The sequence below is a fragment of the Sapajus apella genome, unplaced genomic scaffold (genome assembly GCF_009761245.1).
Source record: "Sapajus apella isolate SASKATOON/1434 unplaced genomic scaffold, GSC_monkey_1.0 scaffold130, whole genome shotgun sequence".
Lineage (NCBI taxonomy): Eukaryota > Metazoa > Chordata > Mammalia > Primates > Cebidae > Sapajus > Sapajus apella.
Window position 1 is genome coordinate 3979463 of NW_022437070.1, and position 12998 is coordinate 3992460.

Genomic DNA, 12998 nt, shown 5'->3' on the forward strand with positions numbered 1-12998 from the left:
TTTTTTTTTTTTTTTTTTTTTTTTTTTTTTTTTTGAGATGGTGGTCTCATTCTGTTGCCCAGGTTGGAGTACAATGGCGTGATCTTGGCTCACTGCAACCTCTGCCTCCTGGGCTCAAGTGATCCTCCTGCCTCAGCCCCCGAAGTAGCTGGTGTGAGCCACCATGCCTGGCTAATTTTTAAATATTTTTTGTAGAAACAGGGTTTCACTATGTTGCCCAGGCTGGTCGTGAACTCTTGAGGTCAAGTGATCCACCTGCCTTGGCCTCCCAAAGTGCTAGGATTACACGCGTGAGCCACTGCGTGCACCTGACCTACTCTTTCTTTTTTTTTTTGAAACAAGGTCTCACTTTGTCACCTGGGTTAGAGTGCAGTGGCATGATCTCAGCTCATGGCAGCCTTGACCTCCGGGTTCAAGCAATCCTTCTGCTTCACCCCCACCAAGTAGCTGAGACTACAGGCTTGCACCACCATGCCCAGGTGACTTTTGTATTTTTGTAGAGATGGGGTTTTGCCATGTGGCCCAGGCTAGTCTCAAACTCCTGAGCTCAAGCAATCCACCTGCCTCAGCCTCCATATACTCTTCATTCATATTCCTCAAAGTTAACAAATATGTACATAGGGTTTTTTTTTTTTTTTTTCTGAACAGAGAGTAAATTGTGTGCATGATGCCCCTTTATCCCTGAATACTCCCGTATTTCCTAAAAGCAGAGACATTTCTTACTTGACTGCAGTGCAATTACAGAATTAGGAAATTAACATTGATACAATGCTATATCATCTAATCTCAGACTTTCTTCACATTTCCTTCATTGTCCCAATAATGTTATTTACAGCAAAAGAAAATTCAGGATCATGCATTGCATTGATTTGTCACATCTCCTTGCTTTCCTTTTATTAAGGTGTTCCTGTGACGGTCAGGCATGGTGGCTTATGCCAATAATCCCAGAACTTTGGGAAGCCGTGGTGGGAGGATCACTTGAGCCCAAGAGTTAGAGACCAGCCTGGGCAACATACTGAGACCACATCTCTACTAAAAAATAAAAGAAGGTCTGGCATCGTAGCTCATGCCTGTAATCCTAGCACTTTGGGAGGCCAAGGTGGGTGGATCACTTGACCTCGGGAGTTTGAGACCAGTCTGGGCAACAATGGCAAAACATGGTTTTGCCAAAAAAAAAAAAAAAAAAGAAAGAAAGAAAAAAGGGAAATTAAGAAAAAAAAAAGAGAAAAGAGAAATACAACAAAACCACAGCTCATATGAAGGGAAAAAAAAGGTTCCTGTGACTTTGGGTTTTGTGCCTTTGATGTTTTTGAAGAGTAGAGGTCAGTGATTTTGTCAGATGTCACTTATTGTACAAAATATCTGATGTTTCTTTGTGATTACTTTTGGTTGCACACTTTGGGCAGAATACCCGAGAAGTGATGTGCAGTATACAATTGATTTTGTATATTGACTTCTTATCTTTTGACCTTCACTTACTAAACCTTGTCGTTTATCTGGATCTCTTGGGATTTTATGCATAGATAATCACATCATCTGTGAAGAAAGACAGTTTTCTTTTTTCTTTTCCTCACCATGTCACGTTGACTGATACAGTGTTGAACAGGAGTGGTGAAAGTGGACATCCTTGCCTTGGTCCTGATCTTAGGGGGAAGCTGTTGAGTTTTTCACCATTAAATATGACGTTAGCTGTAGGTTGTTTGTTTTTTATAGATGTCCTTTTTCAGGTTGAGAAAGTTCTTTTCTATTTCTGGTTTGCTGAGAGCTTTGCTTTTTTTTTTTTCTCCCCTCCATGAATGTGTGTTGAATCTTATCAAGTGCTTTTTCTGCTCTACAAGGTACATTTTAACAAATGGAGTTTCTGACCTGGTACCGTGGCTCATGCCTGTAATCCCAGTGCTTTGGGAGGCCAAAGTGGGAGGATCACTTGAAGCCAGTAGTTTGAGACCAGTCTGGGCATCAAGGCGAGACCCTGTCTGTACAAAAAATACAAAAATTAGCCGGGCATGGTGGTGCATACTAGTAATCCCAGCTACTCAGGAGGCTGAGGTGGGAGGGTCCCTTGACCCCTGGAAGTGGAGGCTGCAGTGAACTATGATCATGCCACTGCACTTCAGCCTGATGACAAACTAAGACTGTCTCAAAAAAAAAAAAAAAAAGTTATGTGTTCTTTTTGGCAAATGGATTTAGATCAAAATTCTACTTTATTATTATTTTTTTTAAGGCAGGGTCTCACTCTGTCACCCAGGCTAGAGTACAGTGGCATGATCATGGCTCACTGCAGCCTCAGCCTCCCCAGGTTCAGGTTATCCTCCCACCTCAGCCTCCTTACTAGTTGGGACTACAGGCTCCTGCCACCATACCTGGCTTATTTTTGTATTTTTAGTGGAGATGGGGTTTCGCCATGTTGCCCAGGCTTGTCTCAAACTCCCAGGCTCAAGGAATCTGCCTGCCTTGGCCTCCCAAAGTGCTGTGATTACAGGCGTGAACAACCGCACCCAGCCAGAATTCTACTTTGTAATGATAAAGACAGAATAAGTACTTTTTTTTTTTTTTTTTGAGATGGAGTCTTACTCTATCTCCAAACTGGAGTACAGTGGTGCGATCTCGGCCCACTACAATTTCCACCTCCCAAGTTCAAGTGATTCCCCTGCCTCAGCCTCCCGAGTAGCAGGACTACAAGTACACACCGCCACGCATGGCTAATTTTTTGTTTTAGTAGAGATGGGGTTTCACCATGTTAACCAGGAAGGTCTCGATCTCCTGACCTTGTGGTCCATCCACCTCAGCCTCCCAAAGTTGCTGGGATTACAGGCGTGAGCCACTGGGCTCACCTCTAGAATAAGTACATTTTTAGCTAAAATTTTATTGTATCTGGTATGTGAATGTTTATTTACCTTTGCTCTTTTCTAGCAAGGTGGAATGGCTAGTTGTATTAGTCAAGGTTCTCCAGAGAGACAGAACCAATAGTTATAGATACAGTATAGATATAGAGAGAAGAGATTAGGAGAGTTGGGTCACATGATGATGGAGGCTGCAAAGTCCCATGATAGACTGTCTGCAAGCTGGAGAACCAGGGAAGCTGGTTAAGCCCACGTGTAAGGCCCTAAAATCAAGGAAGCCAGCGGTCTAACCCTCAGAGGAAATCTCTGTTCATGTGGATAGCAGCTATCAACCACAGCTTGCCTTACCCCTTTCAGTTACCAGATGATAAATGCAGCTTCCCTGTCCGCTCCAAATCAGGCCTTTTATAACCAAGTAGAGTCAAGGTCAGAGAGAAAGCTTCCCTTCTGCATAATTGTCTTTCTTGTTTCCTTTGCACAATCAGCTGGGCACCAAGATACCTATAGTTATGTTCTGTTTTTCTCAACAAAAGACTTTATTGTCCAATTTTATAAACTTCACAGCATGTTAGAAAAAAGACTAAGTGACTAAGTTTGTAACAGAATGTACCCAACCAAAAGTGGCTGTATTCATCTTTTTTTTTGGCAGAGTCTTGCTCTGTCACCCAGGCTGGAGTGCAGTGGCGCAATCTCGGCTCACTGTCACCTCCACCTCCCCCTCCCAGGTTCAAGAGATTCTCGTGCCTCAGCCTCCCAAGTAGCTGGGATTACAGGTGTCTGCCACCACACCTGGCTGAATTTTGTATTTTTAGTAGAGACGGGGTTTCACCATGTTGGCCAGGCTGGTCTCAAACTCCTGGCCTCTTGTCACCCAGGCTGGAGTGCAATGGTACAATCTCAGCTCATTGCAACCTCTGCCTTCTGGGTTCAAGCGATTCTCCTGCCTCAGCCTCCCGAATAGCTGGAATTACAGGTGCCTACCTCCATGCCTGGCTAACTTCTGTATTTTTAGTAGAGACGGGGTTTCACCATGTTGGCCAGGCTGGTCTTGAACTCCTAACTTCAAGTTATCTGCCTGCCTTGACCTCCCAAAGTGCTGGGATTACAGCTGTGAGCCAACGTGCCCAGCTTCAGCTAGGGTTTTTCAATGCAGATTGCCAACATGAATTTTTACTCTAAATCCTTGAGAGAACAGACTTGTGAGGAGTTCTGTTCTCACAAGTTAGATAAGGGTCACTCACATCTGGAGGTTTAAAAGATCCCAGCCGTGCGCTGTGGCTCACGTCTGTAATCACAGCACTTTGGGAGGCTGAGCCAGGTGGATCACAAAGTCAGGAGTTTGAGACCAGCCTGTCCAATATGGTGAAACACTGTCTCTACTAAACTGCAAAAATTAGTCAGGCGAGGTGGTATACGCTTGTAGTCCTAGCTACTTGGGAGGCTGAGACAGAAGAATTGCTTGAACCTGGGAGGTGAAGGTTGCAGTGAGCCGAGATCACGCCACTGCACTCCAGCCTAGGGAACAGAGCATAACTCCATCTCAAAAAAAAAAAAAAAAAAAAAATCTCTCTGCGGCCTGTGTCAGGCAGGACTGACTCAAGGACCGGAAACAAAGGCAGGGTCTGGAGACATCTAGGCCCAAGCTACATTCTAGAGGCTCCCAGTCCCCTACATGGGCCCTCTGCCCTCTTCCCAAGCCCCAAGAAGCTCTCATCTAAGCCAACTTGCCCTGGTTCTCATTCACTGTGGCTTCTCCCACCCAGGTCCTTCTGGTCACCTCCTCTTTCATGTCCCCTTCTGAGAGCCGCAGTGGTTCAAACCCCAACCGTGTTCGCATGTTTGGGCCTGACAAGCTGGTCCGGGCAGCAGCCGAGAAGCGCTGGGACCGGGTCAAAGTTGTTTGCAGCCAGCCCTACAGCAAGGTACCTAGGGTGGGAGCCAGGGGTGCAGAGTCCTTGATCCTGGGCAAGGAGGGAAATAAGGGCCAATATTGAGTCCCATAGGACCAGAGGAGTAGACAGCTGGTGTCCCCATGGGGTTATGGGGAGGCCAGGTCCCTGTGTTCCCTGAAATGGGTTTGGGATCTTTCCTGTAATGAGAAGTCTCATCTCCTGGAGGGAATCTAGGAAGGGTGAACTGTAGAATCTCAGAGGGGAATTGGAGGAGGGGAAGTGGCTTGTTAGAGAGGTGGCCTAGTAGAGTGGGCCTAGTAGTTAACATGAGATCTAGAGTCTGACTACTGAGTTCACGTCCTGGCTATACCACTTTTTAGCTGTGTGATCTTGGGCAAGTGACTTACCCTCTCTGGGCCTCCATTTCCTGATCCTTATAGGGTTGCTGTAGGTTAAGGGGCGCTAAAAGCTCTGGTAACAGTGAGACTGGAGTATGTGATGATGCCACACAATAGAGGTGTGCTTCTTGCCCAGGTAACTGTCCTGGGGAGTGTTGAGCCTGTCAGCTGGCTGCTCCTTACAAGGTCATCCAGGGACCCGGGCCTCTCCTGTTTTCTGGGTCTGCTTCTCGCTGGCAGAGGAGAGAGCTTGGAACATTTCTGTATTCTGGAAGTGGGACGCAGCCCTCCCTCCCATTCCACAGGGGGAGTTTGTCCACAGGGCAGTGGATTCGCTGGGACACCCAATAGACTGCCAGTTGCTCGGAGAGCTAATGCGTGAAAAGGGCTTGGAGCCGGACTCAGAGTTTGGGCTCAGTCATTAACAGCTTAATCCTATAATCGTCATCACCACCATCAGGACCCCTCCTTCAACATGCGTGTTCATGAGAAGGAAAGAGCCAGGAAGGGGTTTCCCTGAGTGAAAGGGTCTTGGAGCCTGGCCTCTGTCCTTGGGCCAGACTCCCTGACCCCCACCCCTCCTTTCCCAGGACTCCCCCTTTGGCCTGAGTTTTGTACGGTTTCATAGCCCCCCAGACAAAGATGAGGCAGAGGCCCCGTCCCAGGTAAGCTGTACCCGTCACTCCCCATAGCCTTCCCCCTGCTTCTCCACCCCCACCCGCCAGCAGCACACATACAGCACTGACCTTGCGGGACCTTAGAAGGTGACGGTGACCAAGCTCGGCCAGTTCCGTGTGAAGGAGGAGGACGAAAGCGTCAACTCTCTGAGGCCGGGGGCTCTCTTCTTCAGCCGGGTCAAAAAGACATCCCCAGGTGAGCGTGGACAACCTGGGTCCTGAGTGAGCAGGGTTGAGATGTAGACCCATGGGTCTGAGGGTAGAGGGGCTGGCGCTCAGATTCCTGGTGAGGGAGGAGGGTGTGGAGTCCTGGACTCCTGGTTCTCAGGGTGTAGGAAGGTGGGTCTGGCCTCTTGTGTCCTGAGGGATGAGAGATCTGGGGGATGGGACTCCTGGATCATCGCTGGGTTTTGGAAGCAATACTCTGTGTCCCATAGATAGGAGTAGAAGGGTCTTGAGGCCACCCCTCTCATCCTGGATCCGCTTTCTTCCTTCATAGCCATAGCCAGTGACCTGGCAGGACCCAGCTACGCAGCTGCCACCCTCCAGGCCTCCAGTGCTGCCTCCTCAGCCTCTCCAGTCCCCAGGGTCATAGGCAGCACCTCCAAGGTGAAATCATCAGACTTTGGTGGGGTGGAGGAGGAGAGAAGCTGAAGGCCTCAACCTATCCCCATCCCTCAGCCCCAAGAGTCTTCCAAAGGGAAGAGGAAGTTGGATTTGAACCAAGAAGAAAAGAAGACCCCCAGCAAACCACCACCGCAGCTGTCGCCACCTGTTTCCAAGAGACCTAAATGTAAGCTGACTAGATCCGTGTTCTCATAGGGCCATGTGCTTCTGTGTCCTAGGGGAATAGGAGCTGGGGGCCTGGACCCCTGGGTCTGAGGGAGGAGGGGCTGGGAGTTTAGCCACAGTGGTGCTAACTGAATCTATACTTTATTTTCCCCAGTGCCAGCTCCCACCCGTACCCCAGCCACAGCCCCAGTCCCTGCCCCAGCACAGGGGGTAGTGACAGGCCAGCCCCGAGGAGAAGGCACCGAGCCCAGACGATCCCGAGCTGGCCCAGAGGAGCTGGGGAAGATCCTTCAGGGTGTGGTAGTGGTGCTGAGTGGCTTCCAGAACCCCTTTCGCTCCGAACTGCGAGATAAGGCCCTAGAGCTGGGGGCCAAGTATCGGCCAGACTGGACCCCGGACAGCACGCACCTCATGTAGGCCTGTGCCCCTCCTCCCTGCGCCGCTGCAGTCTCTCCCCCAGCTCCCTGTGTCTCCGTCACCTTGTGCCTTCTCTCTGTGTCCACTATGTCGCATGCTCTCTCTCTCTCTCTCTGGCTCACTCGCTTTTTTTCTTGCTTGCACTCTGTAGGTTTGTCTTTTGCTCTCTGATTTTTGTGTCTCTCCTTCGATATCCAACCTCTTTCTGTTTCTCCCACCTCGATCTCATGATCTCTCTTTCTCTCTCTTCTGTCTCCCTGTCTCTCTCTTTCCCCTTTGCCCCTCAGATCACACCTAACTGACATCCTCACTTCTCCTCCCCACCAGCTGTGCCTTTGCCAACACCCCCAAGTACAGCCAGGTCCTAGGCCTCGGAGGCCGCATCGTGCGTAAGGAGTGGGTGCTGGACTGTCACCGCATGCGTCGGCGGCTGCCCTCCCGGAGGTGAGGCCACACACACACTAACCCTGCTTTTTATCCTGTGCTGGGCAATGCCAGGGATCTGGAGAGGAGTCAGACTGGGGCCTGCCAGCAGAGAACGCAGGTGGTCCCAGCCCAGAGTCAGCAGACTCCTGAGAGGAGCATGGCAGGGGCTGGGGGACTCCAGATGAGGGAAGGAGAACCTGCCTGGGAGGCCACAGAGGGCTCTGTGAAGCCTGCTTATCAGAAAAGGCTGGAGGAGTAGTTTGTGCAAAGACTCTGGGGTGGGAGAACAAGTGCTGGGGTCCACATTCATTCATTCAAAGTGAGTCCTGGCACAGTGGCTCACACCTGTAATCCCAGCACTCTGGGAGGCTGAGGTGGGCGGATCACTTGAGGTCAGGAGTTTAAGACCAGCCTGGCCAAGATGGGAAAGCTCTGTCTTTACTAAACATGCAAAAATTAGCTGGGTGTGGTGGCATATGCCTATAACTCCATCTGCTCAGAAGGCTGAGGCAGGAGAATTGCTTGAACCCTGGAGCCAAAATCGCGCCATTGCACTCCAGCCTGGACAACAGAGTGAGACTCTGTCTCAACCAAAAAAACCAAAGGAGTCCTGGAAGCCTTTGCTTGGTGCCAGGCTGGACTGTGCAGGGCTGAGGATCCAGTTATTGAGCCCTGCCCTTGAAGGCTTCTCACTTTGATGAGGGATCAGAATTTTAACAGTGCAGTGGAAGCCTCAAGGGGTGGCCCGCAAAGAGCAAGGGGTTTTCAAGGTCCAGAAGGGGTTTTTCAGGCTGAACAGAGGCAGAGAACATGGTGGGCAGAGGAGACGAGTCAGGGCAGCCTGTCGTCTGCCTGGAGGAGTTGCAGGTGGGGCTGAGCTTACTAGGGGCAAGAAGTGGCGGGAAAAATGGAACCAGGGGCAGTAGGAACCACAGAGGGCTTTGGACTGAGCAAAGGCAGTCTGGTGGATTAGAAGGGAGACTGGATTGTCCTTCATGGCCTGAGTGTGTTCAGAAGTTAGCTATGCCTGGTGTATTTGAAACATGATCTGCCTTGGGAGTTAATGAGGCTGTGAGGTGGGTGGGCTCAGGTCAGAAGGGGCTTCGGGAGCCCAGCCTACACACTGGGCTCCATACAGCTTCACAGAACCCTCATCTGCTGTTCGGGCATCCAAACATCTCTAGAAGCTGAAAGCTCTTTTCGAGGTTCAGCACAAACTCACTTTGCTGCAGTCATCCTGAATTAATGTGAGGCTATTTGTAGACATTTTTTTTTTATTCCCTTAAGTGTGTCATGGTCTTAACTACAGAAATATTAGTGGGTTTGATCATGGGGTGCTTCCCCAGGCCCTACTGGGAGTTTATGTAACAATCAGTACACCAGCCATTTGCCTCTCTAAAATCTGAAAGATTCAGCATTCTGAAGCCCGTCCGACTCCAGGGGCCTCCTCTCTGAGTAGAGGGGAATCATGGAAGGTTTGACGGGGGCAGGGGCAGGCTCTGCTGGGAGGGATGGAGTATCAGGGGAGGCTGCAGGTGGGGACCCCTGAGTAGGCTGGGGCCTCAGGAACAGAAGAGGGGAGGGGCTGGGGCTATATCTGGGTCAGAAGGAAACAGATTTGGGTTATTATCTGCCTGGCAGCACTTAAGGGAGGGCATGGAATAAAAGGGAAAAAAATGAACAGTGTTGGATTTGCAACTGGTCTTAACAAAAAGAATTCACAATGCATTTTATATTTTTAAAAATTCTGGCTTGTACTCATTTGTAAAATAAAAACAATTAACTATACAACCTAGGCAATGTAGTGAGACCCCATCTCTACAAAACATGAAAACAATTATCCAGGTGTGGTGACACATACCTGTAGTCCTAGCTACTTGGGAGGCTGAGGTGGTAGGATCACTTGAGCCCAGGAGGTCAAGGCTGCAGTGAGCCATGATTGCACCACTGCACTCTAGCCTAGGCGACAAATGGAAACCTTATCTCAAAAATAAAAGTTTGGCCAAGCGCAGTGGCTTACACCTGTGATCCCAGCACTTTGGGAGGCCAAGGTGGGTGGATGACTTGAGGTCAGGAGTTGGAGAGCAGCCTGGCCAACATGGTGAAACCCCATCTCTACCCAAAAATACAAAAATTAGCTGGGAATAGTGGCGCACACCTGTAGCCCCAACTACTCTGGAGGCTGAGGTGGGAGAATCCCTTGAACCTGGGAGGTGGAGGTTGAAATGAATCGAGATCATGCCACTGCACTCCAGCCTGGGTGACAGAGCGAGACTACGTCTCAAAAAATGGAAATAAAATAAAAATTCAACTATAGAAGGAAGACCACAAGGGGATGACTCTCCATACCTAATAAGCACAAATTTCATTTATTTTTTAAAAGAAATCTTTGAATACAGAGCACTTTGAAGAAAAAGTTAAGTAAACCTACTGTTTACTGTTAATGAACTACCACATTTTAAATCCTCTGAATCTCCTGTGAGCCACTGTTTTATGAGAATGACTTACCTAAACAGCATTTCACCGGCTTTAAAACAACCAAATTAAATGCAGAAGGGTCTCAACATGGATGTCTCAGAAGAATGAAACTAATACATTCATTTGCTTCTGCATACGTTCCCTATGGCTTAGGGCAAATTAAATAATCTCTCTGTGCCGTAGTTTCCTCACCTGTAAAATGGGGCTGAAACTAGCACCTACCTCAGGATTCAGTGATTCAGTATTTGTCACGTGCTTAGAATAGTACCTGGCATGTAGGAAGTCCCATGTAAGTGTCAAACTGCTGCTGTTTTTATTTTTTATTTTTTCGAGATGGAATTTTGCTCTTGTTGCCTAGGCTGGAATGCACTAGAGTGGTCTCAGCAAACTGCAACCTCCCATGTCTCCCCGGTTCAAGCGATTCTACTGCCTTAGCCTCCCAAGTAGCTGGGATTACAGGTGTCCGGCTAATTTTTGTATTTTTAGTTTAGACAGGGCCAGGTGCAGTGGCCCATGCATGTAATCCCAGCACTTTGGGAGGCCGTGACAGGCAGATCACCTGAGGTCAGGAGTTAAAGACCATCCTGGTCAGCATGGTGAAGCCCCATCTCTACTAAAAATACACACACACACAAAAATTAGCTGAGCATGGTGGCATGCACCTGTAGTCCTAGCTACTTGGGAGGCTGAGGCAGGAGAATCACTTGAACATGGGAGGCAGAGGTTGCAGCAAGCCAAGATTGTGCCACTGCACTCCAGCCTGGGTGACAGAGCGAGACTCTGTCTCAAAAAAAAAAAAACAAACAACAACATGTAGAATCAGGGTTTCACCATGTTGGCCAGGCTGGTCTCGAACTTCTGACCTCAAGGGATCCACCCATCTCAGCCTCCCAAAGTGCTGGGATTACAGGCGTGAGCCACTGAGCCCGGCTACTTGCTGCTATTGTTACAGCTAGGAAAATTCTTTTCCTGGAGTGTTAGTGGCTTCAGGAACCATGATTATAGTGTTGGGGTCTCTAAAATGTATTTGCTTTGAGATTTTCCCCTTAAATGGTGGGTATTCTCCTAATGAGAAATTGACTTAGATTCTTATTTTTCATTCCTTTCTGAATTGAGACATTTCTTCCCCAAGAGGGAGGGGAATGCCACCCAAGCAGTGGCTCACACCTGTAATCTTAGCAGTTTGGGAGGCCAAGGTTGGCAGATAACTTGAAGTCAGGAGTTTGACACCAGCCTGGCTAACATTGTGAAACCCCGTCTGTACCTAAAAAACAAACAAACAAACAACAAAATTAGCCAGGCATGGTGGCACACGCCTGTAATCCCAGTTACTGGGGAGACTGAGGCAGAATTGCTTGACCCCAGGAAGCGGAGGTTGCAGTGAGCCAAGATCATGCCACTGTACTCTAGCCTGGGTGACAGAGTGAGATCCTGTCTCAAAGAAAAAAGGAAAAAAAAAAAACAAAGACAAGAATGTCATGTGATCAGCTGGGCGCGGTGGCTCACGCCTGTAATCCCAGCACTTTGGGAGGCCGAGGTGGATGGATCATGAGGTCAAGAGATCGAGACCATCCTGGCCAACTTGGTGAAACCCCATCTTTACTAAAAATGCAAAAAAAATTAGCCAGGTGTGGTGGCACGTGCCTGTGGTCCCAGCTACCTGGGAGGCTGAGGCATAAGAATTTCTTGAACCCAGGAGACGGAGGTTGCAGTGAGCCGAGCTTGCGCCACTGCACTCCAGCCTGGTGACAGAGCAAGACTTCATCTCAAAAAAAAAAAAAAAGAAAAGAAAAGAAAAGAAAAGAATGTCATGCAATATAGGTGCAACTCAATCCCTGTTAATAAAAACCAATGTAGGTCTAGGCATTTTACCCTTTGACATAGCTGTGTCCCAACCTGTTGCCATTGATTTTTTGGAAATGGCTTTAGAAATTTCCAGGTTGTCCTTGAATACCATGGACATAAATAGCTGTCTCCCTTTTACTGTGTAGAATACTTTGACTTAATTTTCTTCCAGATACAGGGAGAAACCTGCCTGTTTTTCAAAGTGTTTATTGCTGTTACTATTTGATTAGAATGTATTCAATTAAAAAAAAAAAAATCTGAGTTCTACAAAAAAAAAAAAAGATGGAGTGGGGAAGAAAGGGGGTGCCCAGGTCTGCAGGGCAAGTGGCCAGGCTGAGTGGGTTCACTGGGCCTTCCTGAGCTGGGAGGGTGTAGTTTGGGAGCGAGGCCATGAAGCCCATCAGAGTGAGTATTTAGTGAACGCCAGTGGCTGTTGCTTCCTGAACGCCCGCCCTCCCCACTTCCCTCGGGCCTGCTTATCTGAGGCCTGTTTACTCCCCTAGGTACCTCATGGCAGGGCCAGACTCGAGCAGTGAGGACGATGAGGCCTCTCACAGTGGCAGCAGTGGTGATGAAGCCCCCAAGCTTCCTCGAAAGGTTTGATGCCTCCTCTCCAGTGGGGGAGGGTGTAGTGGGCGGATGACATGGGTCTGCTATGGCACCCCAAACTTCGTATTCCTGCATCTTGCAGGTACTGCCCCATCACACCCACACTATTCCTACCCTCCTCACCCACCCACTCTCCCTCCTCAGCGTCCCCAGACCAAAACCAAGCCCACTCAGGCAGCTGGACCCAGCTCACCCCAGAAGCCCCCAACCCCAGAAGAGACCAAAGCAGCCTCACCAGTGCCCCAGGAAGATACAGACATTGAGGGGGAACAGTCAGGTCAGACTCTGAGGGAGGAGGGGCTGGGGCCTGGGCTCCTGTGTTTGAGGGAGGAGGGGCTGGGGGCCTGGACTCCTGGGTCTGAGGGAGGAGGGGCTGGGGGCCTGGGTCCTGAGTCTGAGGGAGGAGGGGCTGGGGCCTGGACTCCTGAGTCTGAGGGAGGAGGAGCTGGGGCTTGGGCTCCTGAGTCTGAGGGAGGAGGGGCTGGGGCCTGGGCTCCTGGGTCTGAGGGAGGAGGGGCTGGGGCCTGGGCTCCTGGGTCTGAGGGAGGAGGGGCTGGGGGTCTGGACACCTGGGTCTGAGGGAGGAGGGGCTGGGGCCTGGACTCCTGGGTCTGAGGGAGG

General features: G+C 49.5%; 1 protein-coding gene across 3 annotated transcripts in view; it reads left to right on the forward strand.

Moving 5' to 3' along the window:
• Positions 1–12998, forward strand: part of XRCC1 (X-ray repair cross complementing 1) — a 35625-nt gene that overhangs the window by 19223 nt on the left and 3404 nt on the right. The window contains exons 4-12 of one of the 3 annotated variants that reach the window (XM_032262807.1): positions 4607–4765; positions 5724–5798; positions 5895–6006; positions 6310–6419; positions 6492–6603; positions 6757–7015; positions 7347–7463; positions 12272–12365; positions 12522–12654. In XM_032262807.1, the coding sequence (XP_032118698.1) occupies positions 4607–4765; positions 5724–5798; positions 5895–6006; positions 6310–6419; positions 6492–6603; positions 6757–7015; positions 7347–7463; positions 12272–12365; positions 12522–12654 (1171 nt within the window). The remainder of the gene's footprint in view (positions 1–4606; positions 4766–5723; positions 5799–5894; positions 6007–6309; positions 6420–6491; positions 6604–6756; positions 7016–7346; positions 7464–12271; positions 12366–12521; positions 12655–12998) is intronic. The other 2 variants (XM_032262808.1, XM_032262809.1) reach the window with 2 other exon arrangements.